This window comes from Trematomus bernacchii, unplaced genomic scaffold (assembly GCF_902827165.1).
Source record: "Trematomus bernacchii unplaced genomic scaffold, fTreBer1.1, whole genome shotgun sequence".
NCBI classification, from domain to species: Eukaryota; Metazoa; Chordata; class Actinopteri; order Perciformes; family Nototheniidae; genus Trematomus; species Trematomus bernacchii.
In genome coordinates, this window is record NW_022987644.1 from 394,457 (window position 1) to 415,887 (window position 21,431).

Consider the following 21,431-nt stretch of genomic DNA (forward strand, 5'->3'; position numbering starts at 1 on the left):
ACCTCGGCTCCGGAGGTGTCCGTGATCGCGCTGATTAGCCTCTTCAGCTCCACCCCAATCGTAAAACCTGCAACACACCTGCACAAAGGCACACACCTATCAATCATCAAACCATGGGGTCTTATTTCATTACGTTGAATGTTGTATCCATGGATGTATAAAGAGTAGTTCTACAGCAAAAGTATTCTCCGTCGGGACTTCCTCCAACAACACCACGCCGTTATCTTGATTCTGATTGGCCAGAAGACATCAGCAAAGATGTTTTATTGAGAAGACAATCACTACGTGACAAAAGTTTTCAAAACCGTTTCTAGTCTTCGGCATTTCCAGACAAGCGGCTGCTGAAATCAATCTTACTAGCTGCTGTCTGTGCAATTTACTCGGCGCGAGTTGGCAGACTTTTCACTGTGAACGTGACGTATGATAGTAAACGTTGGAGATCCAATGGGGATACTGAATGGCGGATCTGAGTGATCTCAATCAGTAATGCATGACACAAACCCAAAGTTTTTTCACAAATTTACCCGTTGGCGGTTCTAGTGTTAAATGTAATTTAAAAAATTTAAAAAACATACAATATACTGCATGTAAGACTATATAATTATTAGAGAATTAGCCAACCTGTATAGGTTGTCAACAGCCAGTTACTCTGAAAAAGAAAGAAGAAACAACATTTAACATTGATACTTCATATAGTTTAGCGAAATGTATCACATGGAAGCAGCTTACCTTAATGGTGATAGTGCACTTGCCACTCAACCACTATTTTCTGCCCACTTTCAAATTTCTGTAACATAGTGTGAATATTACTGTTAAGTTCAAAAACATCATGATACAAACAAATTACAAGACAAAAACAAAATGTGTAACAGGGTTTTTGCTATAATTTAACAACTTCCTACACATAAAAACATGTGATGCCTTACTCCCTCCCAAAATTGGTATGAATTGTATCTATTATTGTGATCAAGTTCAGTTCCGATTCGTTTTTACAACAAATCAATAAATGGTGCGCTTCTACAAAACAAAAAACAACATGACTGATACATTTAAACAAACTGCTAACAGGAGATTAACTACAATATTAAAAAGTGTACATTATCTTTGGAAAATAACACAGGAATAATTAAAGTTTGAGGTGTGTGGGTTTTACATTCACAGAATTACACATATTTCTGGGGGATAAACAATTATTGTCGTGTTAAGGGACTCTCTTTACTTCAGTAGGCTACCTGTTGGATTTTCAGTTTGTAGCAAATATCACGGCATAACAACTGAGAATATTATCTTAACTGGAGTTAGCTCCAACTGAGAATATAGCTTAACTGGAGTTAGCTCCACTGAGAATGAGAATATAGCTTAGTGATACCGATTGCCAGCATAAAGTCATATTTATCATTTCATTTAAAACTTACCGCGACTCGACTTTTGCAGTTTTCCACCGACAATCCTTCCAACTGACTTCCTCTTGAGGGCGCCTTTTTTTCGCGCTTATTTGCTTCAAGTCAGATATTGCTGGGGGATAAAAAAACGATTCCAGTGTTAAGGGACTCTCTTTACTTCAGTAGGCTACCTGTTGGATTTTCAGTTTGTAGCAAATATCACGGCATAACAACTGAGAATATTATCTTAACTGGAGTTAGCTGCAACTGAGAATATTAGCTTAAAGATCTGGAGTTAGCTCCAACTGAGAATATTAGCTTAACTGGAGTTAGCTCCAACTGAGAATATTAGCTTGACTGGAGTTAGCTGCAACTGAGAATATTAGCTTGACTGGAGTTAGCTGCAACTGAGAATATTAGCTTAACTGACGTTAGCTCCAACTGAAAATATTAGCTTAAAGATCTGGAGTTAGCTCCAACTGAGAATATTAGCTTAACTGGAGTTAGCTCCACTGAGCATATAGATTAGTAAAATACCGATTGCCAGCAGAAAGTCATGTTTATCATTTCATTTAAAACTTACCGCGACTCCACTTTTGCACAGTTTTCCACGAGAGATGGGCGAGTCGTGATTCATCCGGATCATTAACCCGGATCCTAGAAATGAGCTGGTCGTGACGAGTCTCCCCTCTCCATTAACCCGAGTCCTTGAGTCCCACACTTGGTGTGACGTACAAATTAAAACTATAAATTGCGTCACTCGCTACTCTCTTTATAACATGTAAAATCACATTACAACGTACCCCAGTCCATCTGCCTACCCTTTAGCAAGTATACAGGATAGCTGCCTGCCAGAAGTTATCGTTTGGCTCAGGGGAGGGGACGCGGATCAGTGAAACTTCCTGCAGACTCGTGGGGACTCAGAGGAGCCGACGGCTCCTAACCGTAATAGCATAGCAGATCCAGCAATCCATACTCGTCATGTGCACGAGCATAGCCCCTCCTCCAGCACCCGGCTCCCGCGCTATATTATGCACGAGTCAACAGCAGACTCGCAGATTCGCAGATTCGCAAATCCTGACTCGCTGCAACACACAGCAGAGCAGACTCGTGCGGACTCGGAGCCGTAACCATATAGCAGCAGATCCAGAGATCCAGCAGACTCGTCGTCATGCACGAGTCAACAGCAGACTCAGATTTGCAAATCCTGACTCACTGTGCAACACACAGCAGAGCAGACTCGTGCGGACTCGGAGCCGTATATAGCAGCAGATCCAGAGATCCAGCAGACTCGTCCTCATGCACGAGTCAACAGCAGACTCAGATTTGCCAAATCGCAAAATAACCCTTTTTTTTGTGATCAACATTTTTTATTAAAGCAAAATACACTGTGTAGCGGAGGTTAATATAACGTCAGTTTAATAGATAGATAGATAGATAGATAGTACTTTATTGATCCCAAATTGGGAAATTGTTGTTGTTACAGCAGCATAAAAGGCATTTTACAATAAAACAAAACTACAAAATATACAAGAATAGAAAGAAAAAGAAAATAAAATACAAAATATACATGTCGAAATAGAAAATATACATGCAGATATTATATATATACATGGGCGTCGCAGCCATTATATGAGGGTGGGACAAGTCCCCCCCACTTTTTCAAATGATTAGTTTAGACCCCCCCACTTTTACTATGCGGAAAGTCCGTGAATCGGTCTATCCACTCGCTGCACTTTGTCGAGCGCTGTGTCAGTGCTTCATTATCAAATGAAATCCATTCCACTTGCTTATTGAGAGAATGCCCAAATCAATGAAACTCCGTTCCATGTTTTCACTGCTACTTTGTACCAAGGCAGATTCTCACATAGCGCGCGCATGTTCAAGGAGTGATGTCATAGTTGGACAGCTCAGATCTGTTGTATGAAGCGATGCCGGTAGCGGAGGTAAGGCACACACACCAAATGTTCAGGAAATGGTTAATACAGCGAAAATCAAAGCTGACGATCTCTTGGTTTGATATGTTTTCTCCCCCAGACAACATGGACATAAGAACATTTTTTTCAAAGAAGAGGAAAGTAAGTCATCAGCTGGTAGCAGTTAATCAGTTAACAGTGATGGCGGTGTCTCACTTCTGGAGAGGAGTTTCGTCTTTATGTCATGATAGAGAGATACAAATACTGAATAGTTTAGATGAGAAAAGGCATTGAAATGCCAGGTTACTAGTATTTATCAGTATTTATTATCACTTCACCACCTCTCTTGACATCTAGGCACTTGAGAGTGAGTCAGAGGCAGAATACAGGGACAGTGGAGAGAGGTCCATTGCTGAGGTGAGTGATGAAAGGGAAATGACAGTTGAGAGTAAATTGTGATGTGGACTCTCATCCCAGGATTTTAAGGAAATCAGTGGGGATCTTGAACAGGAAACATTTCAGTCAAGGGGCATCATATGACCAATATAGACAGAAGAGCAACATTTATTTGAACATTTAAGTCAATGATACCATTCCTAGGTGAACTTAACATCTGTATGGAGTCAGATCAGTCTCAATATTAATAAATGCTCACAGAAGGATTCACAAATGTATTTTGCGATTTATATATAAATGACTCTCCACAACAATATCTCTCAATGCACTCACAAATATTTATTGTTGTATATAAATGTACAAAAAATGGGCATTTAAACTGCTTTTTATTAATTCAAAGACAGCTCTGAATTAATAATCAAATATGTTTCCTTTCTTTACTACTGAAATTACAAAATGTACCCATCATTTTCCTCATGCTAGTATAGCCACATAAAAGTATCAAACCACCTGTTAAAATGCACCAGAATACAGGAAATCTATATTTTTTTTCGCCCCCACACCCCCGTTAAAAATGTCCCCCCCACATTCAGGATGCTTCCTACGCCCATGTATATATATATATACAAAGATATATATATATTCAAAATATATGGAATAATAATATGCTCGTGAAATGCATCAACTTTTCGGTTTCACCGATAGGATTTCTACGGTCTTGGTGATGCTGACTCATATGACTAAAATGACTCGTATGATCCGGATCTCTTCAATGACTGACTCAGAAGACCCTGAGTCCCTAAAAGAATCCGGATTTGCCATCTCTATTTTCCACCGACAATCCTTCCAACTGACTTCGGTCTCTATGGCGCTTTTTTTTCGCGCTTGCTTCAAGTCAGATATGCTGCGTTCAAAAGACCCCGGAAATGGGAAAACTCCAACTTGAAGTTATACTAATTCCCACGGATACATAACCACAAGACAGCAAGAAGATACAACTACAAATACAATAGGGCTTAAGACCCATAGTAGTATTGAAAATATTTGATTTGATTTGAACAAAAAAAGAAAATAAATCTGTATTTCTAACAAAGAACTTGAAGGCTATTCATCGGCTTTTTCCAACTCAAAAATGGGACTTCCTAGTTCCCACGAATGCAGCATAGTTTAAATATGGGATGAAAAAGTTAATGTCAGAAAAACATATTAATAACTGTTTTCTTTAAGAAATGTATTGTTATTCATTATTAATAAAAATTATAATAGTTATTTAAATGACAATATTTAACCCAAATGTAAGACAAATTAAAACATTGTTTTATTTTGTATTTATTGGTGTTAGAATGTCACCCTCAGGATCCAAAAATTGTCACAGTTTGCCTCCAAGTCCCTTCCTCCAGCCACACTCTCTCATCCTCTGCCCTCTGCTTTACGATCTGTCCCTGTCTCAAGCCCCTGCTCACCTCCCAGGCCATGAACTTTCTCCCTAGACCTGCCATCCTCGAGCGATCTGATGCCCTCAGACTTTTTCACCAGACTTCATCATTCCCCTGCTCACCTTTTCTCACTTCTCTCATCAGCCACTCACTACATGTACCGGTCAAGATCCTTTTTTCTTTGTCTTTTCATTCCAGCTGCTATATAGCTGTCTTGAGTTTTTGCTTTTGAACTTCTGTCACCCGATCCTGGACCAGAACCTGCTTACCTCCCTGCATATTGTCTATCTACCCGTTACCCGTTCACCTGCCTGCCTGTTTGCCTACTTGCATCTGCCGTAAACTAATTTACAATAAAACATTGCACTGCTTCAGTCTGCCTGTCTGACTGCATTTGAATCCCCTGCTTCCCGCACTTCCAACCCACACTTGTGGAGCAATCTAGAAGTTAGATCACACATGGCCTGTTAGCACCCAGTTTGGCTCGTTGATACCATATTATATGGCACAGTTTATTGTCCCAAGAAGACATTTGCAATCAAGTTTTGCACATACAGCAACTCCAAATTATCTCAACCAAATATACATTCAAAGATCAAGACCATAAAACAGTGAACTTCACAAGTCTGAACCTAATCACTCAGACACTTCACTTACACAATGTAAAACATAGTAAGTCAACTGACTATAGCATATGCAAGAGCAACTGTATATTAATAAAAACAAGATTGCCATTTAGAAGCACATTAAAGCCCCCCCCAAAACAATAATGGTCACACTGACCTGGGGTCAAAGATTGCGAGATTCACATTACATTATCTCTGTGTGTTTGCTTACACATATAGCACGTACCATGTTAGCCACAGTGGTTTGGGTTTGAATCCAAACATCTAGGTGATACTGTGACACTGAAAGTAAAAAAGAGTTTGAGTATCCGGCCTACGATGAGTGAAATACACGTCACATCTGTCTCCAGAGCGGCTCAGTGAGCTAACCCTGGATTAATGTTTCTCTTTACTTACTAAGAATAAGAAAAGTCTCAGTAAAATAAGTTTGATACTTTTGTAAGTGATTATTAATTAATATTAAATTAATTATTATTAATATTTCACAAATATGCAGAAAGTTCTGTATAATGTGTATAATTTATTGCAAACTTTCTTTTCATAAGAGTTTGTTGATTTGATTTGTTTTAACGGGTAAATGCACACATGTCAAGAGTTCTCTTTATAGTCGTTCTATAATTTTATAAATGCAACAAACTTTAGTTTTTGTACATATAGAATGAAGTATAGTGTAGTATAAATATGTTTTGCGGCTCCAGACAACATTTATTTGATGGAAATTAGGGCAGATTGGCTCTTAAGATAGTAAAGGTTGCTGACCCCTACCCTAACCCGATCTCGGATCACACGGCAGTCCAATCCACAATTTATACTATATGTCACATGTAGGCCTTTTCAGGCTCACATCTAGATTAGCCTGTGCCAAAAGTGTTGCATCCTCGCCAAAAGTGTGCCGTATATTTACCAAAAGTGGCCCAGATATGTTTTAAGATAACCGGGCCACATTTGCTGCATCAGTTGTGGGCCACTTCAGGCTCATATCAAGATTTGCCGGTACCAATTGTGCTGGATCCTTACCACAAGTGGCCCACGTCTGTTTTTTAATATTTGGGCCATATTTTTCATGTCAAATGTGGGCCACTTTAGGTTTACATCCGGATTACTGTGCCACATCTTTGCCTAAACTGGCCCAGATATGTTTTAAGATAACTGGGCCACATTTGCTTCATCATATATGGGCCACTTTTGGTTTACACCCAGATTAGCCTTTGTCCATTCTGCCACATCTTTGCCAAAGGTGGCCCACAGTTGTTTTGTGATATTTGGGCCACATTCACCATTTCCCACATGGGCCACTTTAGGGTGACATCCAGATTACACATTGCAGGAGCACCGCATCTTTGCCAAAAAAGGCCCACATTTGCTTTGGGATATGTGGGCCATATTTGCTATTTTACAAGTGGGCCACTTTAGGCACACATCCATTTGGTCCGGGCCAGAAGAAGGCCAGCAGTGCCGCATCATTGCCTGAAGTGGGCCACATCCGCTTGCTATCTGGGATTGGATTAACCATTGGATTAACCTTCAACCGGGTTTTTCTCGTTTTAATGCCATTGAACCAGGGACGCGGGAAGGGGGGGTGCTGAGGGGGCTGCAGCACCCCCATGTTGGCGGAGAGTTGTAACTGCAACGCCAAAAAGTTTGTTTGTGTAGATCCGATAAGTAATAAAGTATTTATACCTAGAGTTCTGTGCTAAGTGCGTTAGCATTTTTTCGCTCAGGGCTAATTTAGACGCTTCTTGTGAGACTTGTGTTTTGTTTCGGTAAAAATGGTTCGTATCGTCAGTTAGCTGAGTTTCTTCCCGTTAAGTGAGTATGACACATTCATAGTTTATTAAATGTGAAAAAAAAAAACACTTAACCTGTTAAGCCCCGTAGCCCCCGCCGGCGTCATTTAAAATGTTGAGTTGGTTGAGGTAGAGCTATTATTTCATTTAATAATAAGTAGGGCTGTCAGTCGATTAAAATATTTAATCGCGATTAATCGCATGATTGTCCATAGTTAATCGCGATTAATCGCAAATTAATCGCACATTTTGTATCTGTTCTAAATGTACCTTAGAGGGATATTTTTCAAGTTTTTAATACTCTTATCAACATATGAGTGGACAAATATGCTTTATATGTTTGTTTATTATCATTTGAAAAATGACAAATATTCTCATGAATATTAAACACAACAACCTCTGAACATTACAAATATTCGCCTCAATTCAACCTGGAACCTCTCTCATACAACGCGTTATGAACGCGTTAACTTGACAGCCCTAATAATAAGATAAGATCAGAATTTTGTATGTAAACCCAAATTCGTAAAGTAAAAATGGTTGTTAAATGAATGTAGTGGGGTAAAAGTAAATCGGTGTATTGTAATAGAATAGAACAAATGGGTTTAAACTTGAGTGAATTAACAATATCTACATGTTTTACTTAAAGGTGGGGTAGGTCATTTTGGAGAAACCAGCTCGAGTGCGTAGAATTTGAAAATACACAACCGGAGAAAATCTGCCACTTCCTTACAGAGCCCCTCCTCCAACACACACGAACGCGCACATGACCAATGAGGGCACGAGATAAGTTTGTGCACAGATGGAAGGCTGACAGGCAGGTAGGCCATCCAGTTATTTTAGCCGGGCCGGCTCAGATGATTGGTCGTACTTTTTACAGTACTACGGCTTCCACAGATGACATTTTTTTATGGATTTTTTGTCAAAGCACTTAAGATATTCATTGCTATCGGGATGTTAAGAGCATTCCATGGAATATAACAAAAAGTGTATCTCGAGCCGGTTTCTCAAACTTACCTACCCCACCTTTAAGTAATGATTCATTTATTTGGTTATTTTCCATTACTGAATATCAACAGTGAAAGAGATTCCTTTTAAATAATAATAAACCATTTTGCAGTGAGATTTAACATGTCATTTTGATTAGCTGGCTGCCTCTCCCTTGCACATATCCAGTGTATGTTTCATTTCGGAGGACATGTTTTCACGAATGGTTGATTCCAGGCAGACGAGTGTTACTGCAAACAGGAGACGAGCAGATGCTGGAAGTCAGCAGAGCGAGGCGCCGAGGTGCATCTCACATATCATCAACACTGTCCCTGCAAACCTTAATTAAAGTGAGAGCTGTAATGAAGGATGAGAGTGTGAACACCATCCCTCAGGTTATCCGGTTACAAGCGCTCCAGTTTCATCTCAGACTGACGTGGAGCCCATTTTCATTAATCAGTTATAAACAAGCAGCTAATAACACATTCATCAGATTGAATATTGATTTATTTTTCTTTCATTCTTCTATAATTGAGAAGTTGTTTTAGTCCACAACCTTCATGATTAATCATGCAATGGATCATGGACTGTTTTGAAAATAAAATCTATCATAAATCTTTTAATTCCTTAACCCTTGTGTTGTGTTCGAAAGCTGTTACCGTTCATGGTGCTCGCGGGTCAATTTTGACCCATGATTTATCTCAGTCCAAAACACTCAAAAATAATGACTATCATCCAATATTGTTTTAACTACATCATAACTAACTTATTATGCATTCATAACCGTACAATCCTGTTGTAATTTAATGTTATGGCCCCAAAAGACATTACACCACATATTGCACACGTGCATGTGTAGTGTTCAGGTTCAAGTGTTAGTGTACATATTCTTTGAGAAAGGTTGAGTTCCCGTGGGGGGAGGGGGGCAGAGGGAGGGGAGACCAGGTGCATTTAGCGAAAAAAGTATTGTTACAGTGGATGAAGGGGGTGGGGGAGGAGCGTCTAAAGTCAAAGATGAATCTTGATTGGGCCAAATTTGACCCCGAGTCACCCACAACAATTCTGCTGGGTCTCCCCAGACCCGAACACCAAATTATACACTTTTTTTTTTAGAGACCGTCAGACTTGGCTAAAATGGTCAAAATCAGTGTTGTAGTGTTTATATAGCTGTTGTGGAGGATATCATGAAGCCTTGTTCCGATAAAAAAAAAACTAGAGCGTAGTTGTTATATAATTTTAACTTGAAACGGGTCACGGGAGACCCGAACACAACATAAGGGTTAATGGAGGTTTTGATTCCATCTATAGTCTTGGGGTTATTCCTTTAAAGGGTCCCTATTATGCTCATTTTAAAATGTCGTAATTGTATTTTGTGCCTTTATACTGTGACATGTTTACATGCTTTAATGTTCAAAAAGGTCTTTATTTTAGTGGCTTAAACCTAATATTTCAGAAATAATTTGGAAAGAAAAATACGTTTTATTATGTGCATGCATTAATCATAGTGCCTCCAAGGAGGGCAATCAGTGCAGTGTTTTTATAAAAGCCAAATTATAAATAAATCCCAAATTGATGTCTTTTTAGGTGTTGAAATGTTCTTCCTGGACAAATTAGCTAATTTAAATGTCATACAGTATTTTGCAGAATGGCCCTGTTACTAATTTACATAAAGAAAGTTAATAAAATTCATATAAAACACTCCCGTATCTCCAAAAGAAGAAGAAAATCTAAAGCTCCAGAGCAGATGGACTTTGACGTGCGATCAATATGTCAAATTGAGTTTCAAGATTGAATTTCTTTACCTCAAAATAAAATTTGCCATGAAGTGCTCTAACTTTAAAAATCAGGGAACTGCTGACTGCTGCTTTCCCCTTCCTGCTCCCTGAGTTGTTTGTTGTTTCTAAACTGTGAGTTTTTCATTCATGAGCGCAGCGCCATGGGACAGCAGGGATACAGAGCTGTGTGGACAGATCACTTTGTCAGGTGCTGACTGACAGACAATAAGCCATCATCAATCACAAGACATCCACAAACACCTCTCACGGGCTGTTTCATTTTCTCCTCTCTGCTGAGGGCAGGTGTTATCAATGCAGATGGCTCTATTTCAACAAATAGAGTCAGAGTCAGTTTTTTGAAGGGTGAAAATCTACTTTTTGCGTTTGCTAACTTTCCACAGCCCTGCTGGAAAGAACAATGTAGCATTGGACGGAGAGTTAATTTTCCAGTGTGGCCCATTTGAATAGACTTTTAAGTAGAAAACTCCATGTAAGATGAACACTGCCTGCTGTCCGACAATTCCATCAAGACAGAACAATATGATGTAGTTGTATTAGCTGCACCAGTATTGATTATCTGGAGTTGGTAGGGAAGTTAGCCTGTTTGCCTGTTAGCTTAGTATAGCGTGTTAAATGAACTATCAAATGAAGGCAGATGTGAGCCTTGAAAACAATGTCCTATAAGTATTACTTGGGAAACTACCAGCAAAGTTAGCTTTGCCTGCTGTCAGGCATAATTACTTCAAAACATAGGAAAGAACAACATTAGGTAGTAGGCTAGTATTATCCGCACCAGCATTGATTACCTGGAGGTGGTAGGGAAGTTGGCCTGTTTGCCTGTTAGCTTCTTTAGCCTCGATTCCACTATAAAGCAAATAGGCTTTAGGGCCTACAACCTCTGAACCATAGCCCTCTCATTCTAGCATGTGCTCAGACCTATTATATTAAGCACAAAATGTATCTTCATCTCACCAAATAATATTTATTTTAAGTTTGTAAGCATGACTACTTAAAGGTGGGGTAGGTAATTTCGGAGAAACCAGCTCGAGTGCGCTAGAATTTGAAAATACACAACCGGAGAAAATCTGCCACTTCCTTACAAAGCCCCTCCTCCAACACACACAAACGCGCACATGGGGGGCGCCAGCTAAAATCTTGCCTAGGGCAGCAAATCGGTCAGGGCCGGCCCTGTGTATAGGCCTAGTCTTAGATGTTTAGCCATGCTAAACTAAGCCAATCATCTGCCAGCTGAAATGACCCTTAAGAACATAATTAAAAACCTGATTAAAAATTGCAAACTAATGTTAATACTTAAGCATGTTAGTTAACATGTGAGCAGCAGAATAGCATGTTACATGTAAATTACTAATAAGTGAAAAATAACATCAGCTGTGAGTTTTGAAGCTGTGTCATGTGATTGTTAACAATAAATACATACTCCAAATGTAGGTATGATTAGGACCAATAGTAATACCAATGTAAACCGTGATACTGTTACCACTCTACTCCAAGTGTTTTCATCTAGCTCACACAACAACACAACCATATGGGCCAGGAAATGGACACAGAATGTGGGACAGAGACTGTTATCCTCCACTTTCACCACATGTTATCTGATGTTCTTGTCTTTTCTTGACCAGAAGCTCTCTCTCCAATGTCTGCAGGATAAACCCAGCAGGGGAATACAACACACAGGATACTGTCTCATGGAGGCTGTCACTCGGTTAATGTCTGAATTAATAAGGATTTTTCTTATGGATCTGCACATGTGCAATGTATTCGCAGACATATGGCACTGTACTTATTAGAGGACGATTGAGACAACACAGATGGTCAGGAGTGCCAGGGGACACATTTCAGCTCAACAACAGAGAAGGAGAAACATGGCGTCGTGGGATCTACCCACAATGTCAGACCTCATTAAACAGAAGCTCAGTTGCTGAAGGGAGCTGCAAACTGTTATTAGTTTCTCTAATAATCTGTGTTCAGATGTGTTGAAGGGAAAACCCTGAAGATTTCCTTGTTTGAAATAGAGATAGTAGGAGTTTTCAGACCGACCATTAGAAGTGAGAGACCGTATTAACAGGAACAACCTTTTGGGAAATACACTTATTAGCTTACTTGACAAGAATAACACAATAAGATTCATACCCCATCACCTCTTTACTCTTTGTATGCAGCAAGATTTAGCAGCTGGTTAGCTTAGCATAAAGACTCGAATCAGAAGAACAGCTGTATAGCTCGGTCTGAATAGGCCAATTATAATATGTACACTTTGACTTTTGTACAGGTTAAAGTCGATAATTAGTAAGCTTTATAGGCAGTTATATTTTGTAACCTTTGTACAAAGTCAGGACAGATGTTACCCATGTTTCCTGTCTTTATGCTAAGATATCTGCTGTTTCTAAAATGGATTCAATCAAAAATTACTTAGTTTTAACTTGAAATTAAAAGGGGTAGTTATCAGTGACAAAGTAGTACCAAATATAAACCAGTTGTTCTTTTTACAAATGAACCATAATACTGAAAACGAGGACACTCGCAATTAAGAAATAGCTGTTAACCCTTCGCAGAACATCAGTGTCCTGCTCTGTTAGGGAATTATGCAAAATTAATTTGTCTTTTTATAAAAATCAACTCAATCTTCTCATCTTACTTGGCAAGAAAATAAATAGGCAAATAGAAGCCACAAAAACAACAGAAAAGATGCCTTTAAATCAATCTATGGGTAGAAATATTAACGCTAAGGCATCTCATCCTAGAGCTCTCAGTCTGAAACATGTTTGTTTTAGTTCTTGCTCTTTTAGAAAATGAAATGTCAATGTTTAATTAACATGCTCCCCCTCAGGGAAGTGGAGATATTGATTCCTCTCACAGCATTTAATCACAGACAGCCTGGCGACCTCTCACTAATGACTAAAGAACATCAATAAACCTAAAGTAACAATGATAGAAAAGGGTTACAAGCCTCTGCATATGTTTAGTCACCACTTGGCAATGAACACCTGCGAAACTCTTCTTGCAGTTCACATTTTGCTTTCCCCTCTAGGGTCTCGTTTACTCTGTTCTTTTGACATGGACAGGGAGGTGAAAATAAGTGGCACATAGCTCTTTTCGTATTTCTCCTCGTTGGCATATCCTCAATATCCCTCCTGCCAATTTACCAATGAGATGAGAGAAATGCAAATGGCCCACCTGAATGCATTGCTTTAATCAGCATTTTAATCTTGGCTTGTGCTTTTACTCAGCAAATAAGATGCTTGCTTGTCTCTGTTTATCCACCTGAGAGATCAAATGAAATAGCTGTTGCATTATAATAAGGTTTTTAATTTTGCAGGATAATATAGATGTTTCCTCATGCATGTCAGAGGGATAATGTTGACATAATACACCGTTAAAAAAAACAGACAGTGATTTCTATAAACATGTACACGTTTTATTATTTTGAGAGGGAATATAAGCATTGGAGTCCAAAACAATTAATGTTTTAAAGTCATTTTCTTACATGAATCTGCAAAGAAACTCCAACACGCCTCAGTCCTGGCATTGTTTTTGGCAGATTTGTCCCCTTTTTTTTCACAACACGTGCTGAAGCCTCTGTTCTAAGCCAGGTTGCCTGAAAGAGCGTCCAGGCTGCAGTGAGGATTTTCCCACCGAGTTACTCAGCTGCTTGAGGAGCATCCAGAGGAGAAGCAGCATGAGGGTCAGGAGTCCGAGGAGCAGCCCCACGTACAGGCTCAGGTTCACGCTCCAGTCCAGAGCCAGGGGCAGCGAGGTGGACTCCACCAGAAATTGTCTGGGGGCAGGCATGAGGTTAGTCAGAAACCCGCCCTGCCTACCTCTTCCAACAACAACAAAAAAACCTCTTTTCCCACACTTTGATCTTCTCAGGGGTTACAGATGCTGTGCTGTAGCTGAAGGAGCCATTGTATGAACAGGTATCCAACTGGTTTTGCTATGTTATTGAATTCCCCTCTGTTCCCATGGTTTTATCCTCGACAGAGTCCCAGGTGAGTGCCGTCAGTGAGATATAAAACCTGTTGAGAGTGTGTGCATGGTCTCAGCTGTCCATTCTCCTGAAATGAAATGGTGGAAGGCTCTCTGCAGCTGGATGTGCTTCCTCTCTCCAGCCAGACTCCGCACAAAGCCTGCCTCCCAATTTATCATGAGAAAGGGGGGGAGAGAGATGCCTACAACGTCACCAGCTATCTCACTTCACTTTCACCAAGGAAATCAAATCAGTGTTGAATGACAAGTAAAAAAAAAAAGCCAATCTGATTGTCATTAATAATTCACATGCAGACAAAAAAAAGGAGCCTTGGCTTGCCACGCATGCTATTTATGTTTCCATTATACTAATTTAAAATTCAGTCTAACAATTTAGACCATGTTGGATTTACATTACTTTGAGGGATTGTGGGGAAAGTAATCATTTCATTGAAGAATCTTCCATAATGGGACTAAAGTGTAAATGCGTTCGCCTATTTTTATAAACAGGCTTTTTATTTTCTGTTTTACTAAATCTTATTTCAGTGAACAAGCCACGTTTAAAATTGGAAGCGTTTAGTACATAACCACCTTTCTGCACATGAGATTACCATTTAGTCCTTTGCTTTAAAAGGTTAGCCTTCAGGTGTGTCCAGCAGTTTAAACGTGTCTATAACAGGGTATATGCAGGAATCCTGAAGTCAAATGTAAGACCTTTTAAAAGACCCTTTCCATACATTTTAAGACCTCATCGCCACTTCGAGTTTTAACCGGTTACATTGGCGACACACTTTACCTCACATTTACTATATACAGTATTGATTGTCCTTCCTCCTTATCTTCCAACCATTTGACGCAAACTTGCATTTCCCCATAACGATGTTGTTTAACAACCGGCGTAAACGGACCTTCGCGCGCCATCAAGCAGTGAGCGTGCGATGTCCTGTTCAGATGACGTCAAATCCAACGGGATGCCATAAATAAACTACACAGAATCACACTACACACCTACGCAATGATTACATTCAGGCAGACTGTAGAATACAACCTCTTTGGACAATTTATATACTTATTGAAGACAAGCTACAAAATGTAATACCTTGGAAAATGCCGTTTAATAGCCTTAAAGGTGGGGTAGGTAATTGGAGAAACCAGCTCGAGTGCGCTAGAATTTGAAAATACACAACCGGAAAAAATCTGCCACTTCCTTACAGAGCCCCTCCTAATGCTGCGTTCACACCGGACGCGATGCGACTATTCGCTTCGCTCTAATCGCTCCTATCGCATCGCTCTAAACGCTGGAGTTTCACCGCGGCTGCCAGCTGCGTTTACTCGCATCATTCAAACAAGACGCGCTGGCTCGGGAGCTACAACTACAACAAATGAACATATTTTACCGTGATTAAATTGTAATACACGTTTCTAAATGATGCCGAAGTAACAACATACTGATACCGGTTAGTAAAAACCATGAATTAATGCTTTGACAAGTCTGCAGACAAGACGGCAGGCGAAAAACCTTTTAAAATGCTTGTTTTCTGAATGAAGATCGGGTCAACCAGGCTAAGCTAACGTTGTATATGCTCATTCCACACTCATAACAACGGCCTACAGACATAAATAAGCAGCGACTGTATTCACCATGACACAGACAGTCTGTGGTTTGTACTTGTTTAACTTTTGTCCAGTTTCTGAACGGATATGAGGAGCTGTGAGCTCTGTGTGCTAACTGCTAACAGCTAACGGCTGATGTTGTGTGGTTGAACGTCAGTGACGGCGGCTGAGATCCTCACCGCTGATTGGCTTCCGCGAGAACGCGTCACGTGAATTTGACGCTCGAGTTGAAAAAATTGTACTCTCGCGTTTAACGCGGCACCGTTCAATCGCCTCAATCGTGTGATTCGCGCTGCGTCCACCGCTTCATGCGCGCCGTCGGAGCGAATTCGCGTCTGTCCACGTCTCTGCATTGACTTTACATGTAATCGCGCCGCCCCCAAACGTCGCATCGCGTCCGGTGTGAACACAGCATTACACACACACGAACGCGCACATGACCAATGAGGGCACGAGGCAAGCTTGTGCACAGATGGAAGGCTGACAGGCAGGTAGGCCATCCAGTTATTTTAGCCGGGCCGGCTAAAATGATTGGTCGTGCTTTTACAGTATTACGGCTTCCACAGATTAAATGTTTTTATGGATTTTGTCAAAGCACTTAAGATATTCATTGCTATCGGGATGTTAAGAGCATTCCATGGAATACAAGTGTATCTCGAGCCGGTTTCTCAAACTTACCTACCCCATCTTTAATTTTCCGTAAATTGATTCAACTTGTAATACCTTTTAAGACCCCGCGGACACCCTGTATAAAATGCAGAAGGCTAGTCCCGACAGGTTAAATGATGGTTTTAATACAATCCGAGCTACGCCAACTCATGTTGACTTTTCTGTTGGAGTCAGAGTGTTTGAACACAAAGTATTGCATAAGAGATGTTACAAATAGAATGTCCATTTCAAGACATGGAATCACCATCAATTGAATTTCCCTTTGTAAATAGAAGAAAACCTTTGAGCAAAACTGGTCCTCTGCTGCCCCCATGTGTTCAATGTGACCATAAAGATGTAGAGATGAAGTCTGACTTTAAATGAATTTTATTTACAAGAGCCATATTTTACAGTGCAGATCGGGCCTTGAAAAAAGCTGTAGAACTTACAAGATACCAATATAATGACAGCTGACTCCATTACAGACAAAATGTACTTTAATCTGCATTTCACAAGGTCAAAAGTTTAACTATCAACAATGACTGCTTTTGACCCAAAACCATTAAAAGTGGAAAAAACTGGTTTTGAGTTCAGAACATTACAGGTCTAGTGGAGTTTAAGACACTGTAGCTTGAAGCAGAATGAGCGCTGATAAGAACTCAACATTTTGTCTGCGATTAAAAGTCAACATTAAAACTGCTTGATTCACCAACAAAACAGTAGCATCTGGTGTGATGTCAGGATTATATAAAAATACCTTTTTTTAAAAAAAACTCTAAACATCTAGTGCTACCCCAAGAAGAGTAGGCAATGTCATTTTAAATTGTGGCATACATCATTTAAAAAAAATATTAAAGACTGACAGGGTTACAAAACTCTACATGGGGAGGGGGAGAAGTTAGTTCAGCAGCAATTTCGATGGTGCATCGATGAGGGAAACTTCAGAGTACCTGGAAGATAAATAAAGCATTTTAGAACAATTGTTCGACTGCATAGAACATAGCCAATCCAAGGCGTCCAATAATGAGACGAGTAGAAGCCTACTTACTTGGGGCCCTTGTATTTCTCTCGAACAGACTGCTGTGCATGCTGAGCAGCATTGAGATAAATTTGGTGCAGATCCTCAACACAAGGCATCAGATCTTCCAGGGAGTAGCCGGTCATCTCTGTCAAGGACTTGGGCTGAGGAGAAGACATGGAAAGTCATGTTGCTGTTTGCACACAGAAGGAAAATGCTTCCCATTCAGGGGAAGCTAGATGTTTAAACTGACATCTTTCGGCAGAGGCTTTCACAAATATATTTTTCACATTATGCAATATGGTGTCGTTTAGACTATTATCTAAAAACGTACCCATGAGCCACCAGTCACCGTGTGGTTTGCCAGAGTGTAGGCTGCAGCTGCTGTGTGGGATGGGATGTACTTCAGGAAGGGATCAGAGTCGACCAGACTGAGCTCCCCAAGGTACTGCAAACAAAATGTAAGGATCAATCTTTGCCCCCTTGGATAGAAAATGTTTGACAACGTGTCCAGAAGCATTGTGAATTTTATAAAATATTTTTTCTGCAAGCTTACCATTGCCAGGCTCTCCACGTGTTTGCTGACTGACTTATTGAGGAAGTACTGGGTGAGAAACTGGATAATTGTTGGAGCAGCCAGATCAAAGGAAAGCACTTTAAGCACCAAATGCTCCATTCTCAACACTTGCTTTTTTGTGTAGGTGTCGTCTGTGATGTAAACAAACTCTGCCACCTCTGGGGGGTAGATTTCTTCAAATTTCCTGCAGAGGAACATTAAAATAAACATTTCACACAGCAGGAAAGACAGATTTTGAAATATAGAATACGATAAAACATTGCATTTCAATATACTAAATATAATATGTGTACATACGAAGCCAACAGCATCGCGGCGGTGCCGACCAGCTGGAGCTTTCCCCTCAGGACAGACATGGATGAGAGGAAGCGATCGATGTAGTTTACAGCCAGGTACAGAGTCTCATTCTGGAGCTTGTACTCTTCTCCAACTTCGACCAGCCAGTCCACCAGGATGGCCCTCATGCTGTTGGTGATGTCAGGCTGCTTCTTCATGTAGCCTGCTTTAGGCCTGGTCTTAATCTGTGGAGCAGAGAGTTACTCAACAACTTGCAGGAGAATTGTGAATACCTGAATGAGCTCTAGAAAATGCCTATATTTGACTTGCAAAACATGGCTTAAAGGATTGAGGCAGAGATGCATTTGTAGTATTTCTCACCTCCATTTCCCTCAGGTATGTGTGGATTTCAGCAGCATACTCTGAGACATCATTTACATCAACTAGTTTCTCCTCCCCCTCAACCACAGACATGTCCATGGGAGAGTCTGAGGAAAGAAAAGTTTAACATTTAGTGCAATGAAAATTGTGAGTTTCTGCAAAGCACAGGATTGAGATTGTCAATTACAAAAATGAAGATGGTTTGTCTGAGGTGCCTTGTAAATGTTGCAATGTATTCAGAACCCACCAAAGCTGACATCCATTGCTGATGGAATATCGAGGGTGGCCAGGGGCTGTCGGGGCTGTCGGAGCCGTGCCACAGCACTGATTGAGAGGGAAGACTCTTCAGCGCTGGCCTTTGCTTTGACCACAGGCTGTGGCTTCTTGATGCAGGCGCCATCAGGCTCATCCACATGGATCTGGAAGATGGGTGGCTTGGCGACGGGCTTCTCTGAGCAGTTTTTGCCCAAATCTTCATTTTTGCAGGACAAGGACTGTGATGATTCCTGAAAGCAGAACAAAAAAACAGTTGAGCTAGTTATCCCACAATGGGAAATGTTTACACCCCTTAAATAACCCTACAATAGTACAAGACATTAAAAAGTGTTGGTTCTACAATCTAAATATATAATTGAAGACTCATATACAGAGGTTACAGAAAGCATGGAGATTGTAATTGTGTTTACTTGTAAAAGATTTAAAAGGAAGCTTTAGAGGAGATTTAAAAGGAAGGTCACATTGCATCAAATCAGGCATGTGAAATTGCACTAGTTACTTTTATAAAGCACATCAATATCGCATACATTTTTTGTGCATCTAAAATAGGATGTTAGCATAGAGCACTTATGCAACAGCCACTCATTGTATAAAACCAACAGAGAAGGCGGGAGGAACTCACGTACACACAGAGTATTAATTAGAAATTAAACCACAAGACAAGTCTGTAGTGTATAATCAAATCCGCTGAATACAGCAGTAAAAGGATTAAGTATTTCACAAATGGTGAGATCAAAATGGCGGACAATCTGGAAGACAGAAGTATCCAATATCTTTAAAAGTACATTAATCTGCATTGTTTTATAACCATGAAGCAGTAAAGCTGAAGTAATGTTAACTAGCGAGTGTAACCAATGATTTGCCTCCAAAAACTATAATGGCACCCCCTCCTTTCTTATTTACAGTCATAATTAGCAGACACTAGCTGCAGCTAGGTGAGCTATGGTAGCATCGTTGTCCCCACACTGACCTGTTTCTCGCACTGGTTCTGGGCTTTGCTCCGCAGGTTGTTCTGCAGGGCTCCCAGCACGGTTCTGCTGCCGGCGGCTCCTTGTTTCGGTGCAGGGTTTTCTTGGTTTTCGTTTGCAGCAGCTCGGGGTTTCATGGAGCCCCTCAGTCGCGACAGCACATTCTCTTGGTTGTGAAGCGCACTAGTAGCCGCGCTTCTCTCTCTGCTAACTCCAGACATGTTTCCCCCTCAAATAACAAACTGTCTTTGTTTGGCTGAGATGCTACAGCTGGTGTGTGGTCTTGTAAATCACTCAAATATAAAGAGTTTCGAAGTATCGCGTATGGAAGGTTATATATGAAGGCTAGCGTTAGCTGCTAGCTTGCTGAGGAAGGTGCTGTTGAGATGGCAACGACTCTTGGAACTGAGGCGCTTAAATCAACAAAGCTACAAAACACAACCAAGTGCACCGGTGGTACAATTACAACGAGGTTCAATGTGTTTCTCAAGTCGCCATACTCAGGAGTAGTTCCAAAACGATTTTACCAACCTGCAAACAACAGCAGCAGCAGCTAGCCTTCAGAGCATAAACAGTAAATCGTGCAGATGTAGGTTTGTAGCACTCTCTCAGTTCAAGTAGCCCGCGAGGATTGAAACGGACCAATCACAGGCTGCACAGGCAGTGACGAGGGCAGTTGTACGGGTGCCGGTAGAGGACAATGTTCGCTTGATTGCAAATTCAGAACCGGTTTGACACATTTGAATGTAAAAGGCGCACAAGTTATTGTGCAGCGTAACAGCTGCGGTATGGTATCCACAGCGTGTATTTAAGTATAACTAGTAATAAAGCTTTGCATAAATACTCTGGAACAAGTACAAGTATTGCAAGTATTACCATCAAAATATACTTAAAATTACTCATATGTAGTATATACATTGTGCATTAATGAGTAAACATCCAAAATTAATATATTACTAATAATAATAATAATAATAACTTTATTTTATTTATAATAAAATATCATCAGACAATACAAACACATGCTCTATTGGAATTTAATTTGCATCAATTATTTGATATAGAAACATTATTTGCAACACAACACATTCAAGTTATTTAGGCTAATGTGGCTGTGATCTTTTATCAGTGGTGATAGATTTTAGTTTCTGTACTTTATTATGGTAAGAGAAGCATGACAAGCATTTAGAGTCGTGTGGCACCTTGTAAAATAGATAGGCATAAAGGCTATGGACATGTAAATATATGAATAAATTATAGGAATGAGACTTTAGAAAGTTTAGTGTTGTGTGGGAAATGACTGCACATTTGTAACATATGTCTCATGGTATCACACACGTGTTTTCTTCTTATTAAGTTGTAATTGTTCTCTATACTTTCC

The 21,431-nt window shown here is 40.2% G+C and overlaps 1 protein-coding gene and 1 long non-coding RNA gene across 2 annotated transcripts; both read right to left on the minus strand.

Moving 5' to 3' along the window:
* Positions 1–623: 623 nt before the first annotated feature.
* Positions 624–2,081, minus strand: LOC117485218. Its single transcript, XR_004556210.1, has 4 exons — positions 1,966–2,081; positions 1,416–1,515; positions 730–787; positions 624–649 (listed from the first exon to the last, which is right to left on the minus strand). It is a non-coding gene; the product is annotated as an uncharacterized LOC117485218 (long non-coding RNA).
* Positions 2,082–16,923: 14,842 nt separating this feature from the next.
* Positions 16,924–20,668, minus strand: ccna2 (cyclin A2). The gene is made up of 8 exons (XM_034133837.1): positions 20,053–20,668; positions 19,054–19,312; positions 18,807–18,913; positions 18,447–18,670; positions 18,129–18,333; positions 17,907–18,020; positions 17,603–17,736; positions 16,924–17,504 (listed from the first exon to the last, which is right to left on the minus strand). The coding sequence occupies exons 1-8, from the start codon at positions 20,269–20,271 to the stop codon at positions 17,453–17,455; spliced, it is 1,314 nt and encodes a 437-aa protein (XP_033989728.1). The 5' UTR covers positions 20,272–20,668; the 3' UTR covers positions 16,924–17,452.
* Positions 20,669–21,431: the final 763 nt, after the last annotated feature.

Bases quoted from the DNA above. Each gene is read 5' to 3' on its own strand.
- ccna2 (XM_034133837.1), bottom strand. From the start codon at position 20,271: ATGTCTGGAGTTAGCAGAGAGAGAAGCGCGGCTACTAGTGCGCTTCAC. The intron at 19,313-20,052 runs GTCAGTGTGGGG...TTCTGCTTTCAG, and splicing joins AGAACCAGTGCGAGAAACAG to GAATCATCACAGTCCTTGTC. The intron at 17,505-17,602 runs GTAAGTAGGCTT...TTTATCTTCCAG, and splicing joins GAGAAATACAAGGGCCCCAA to GTACTCTGAAGTTTCCCTCA.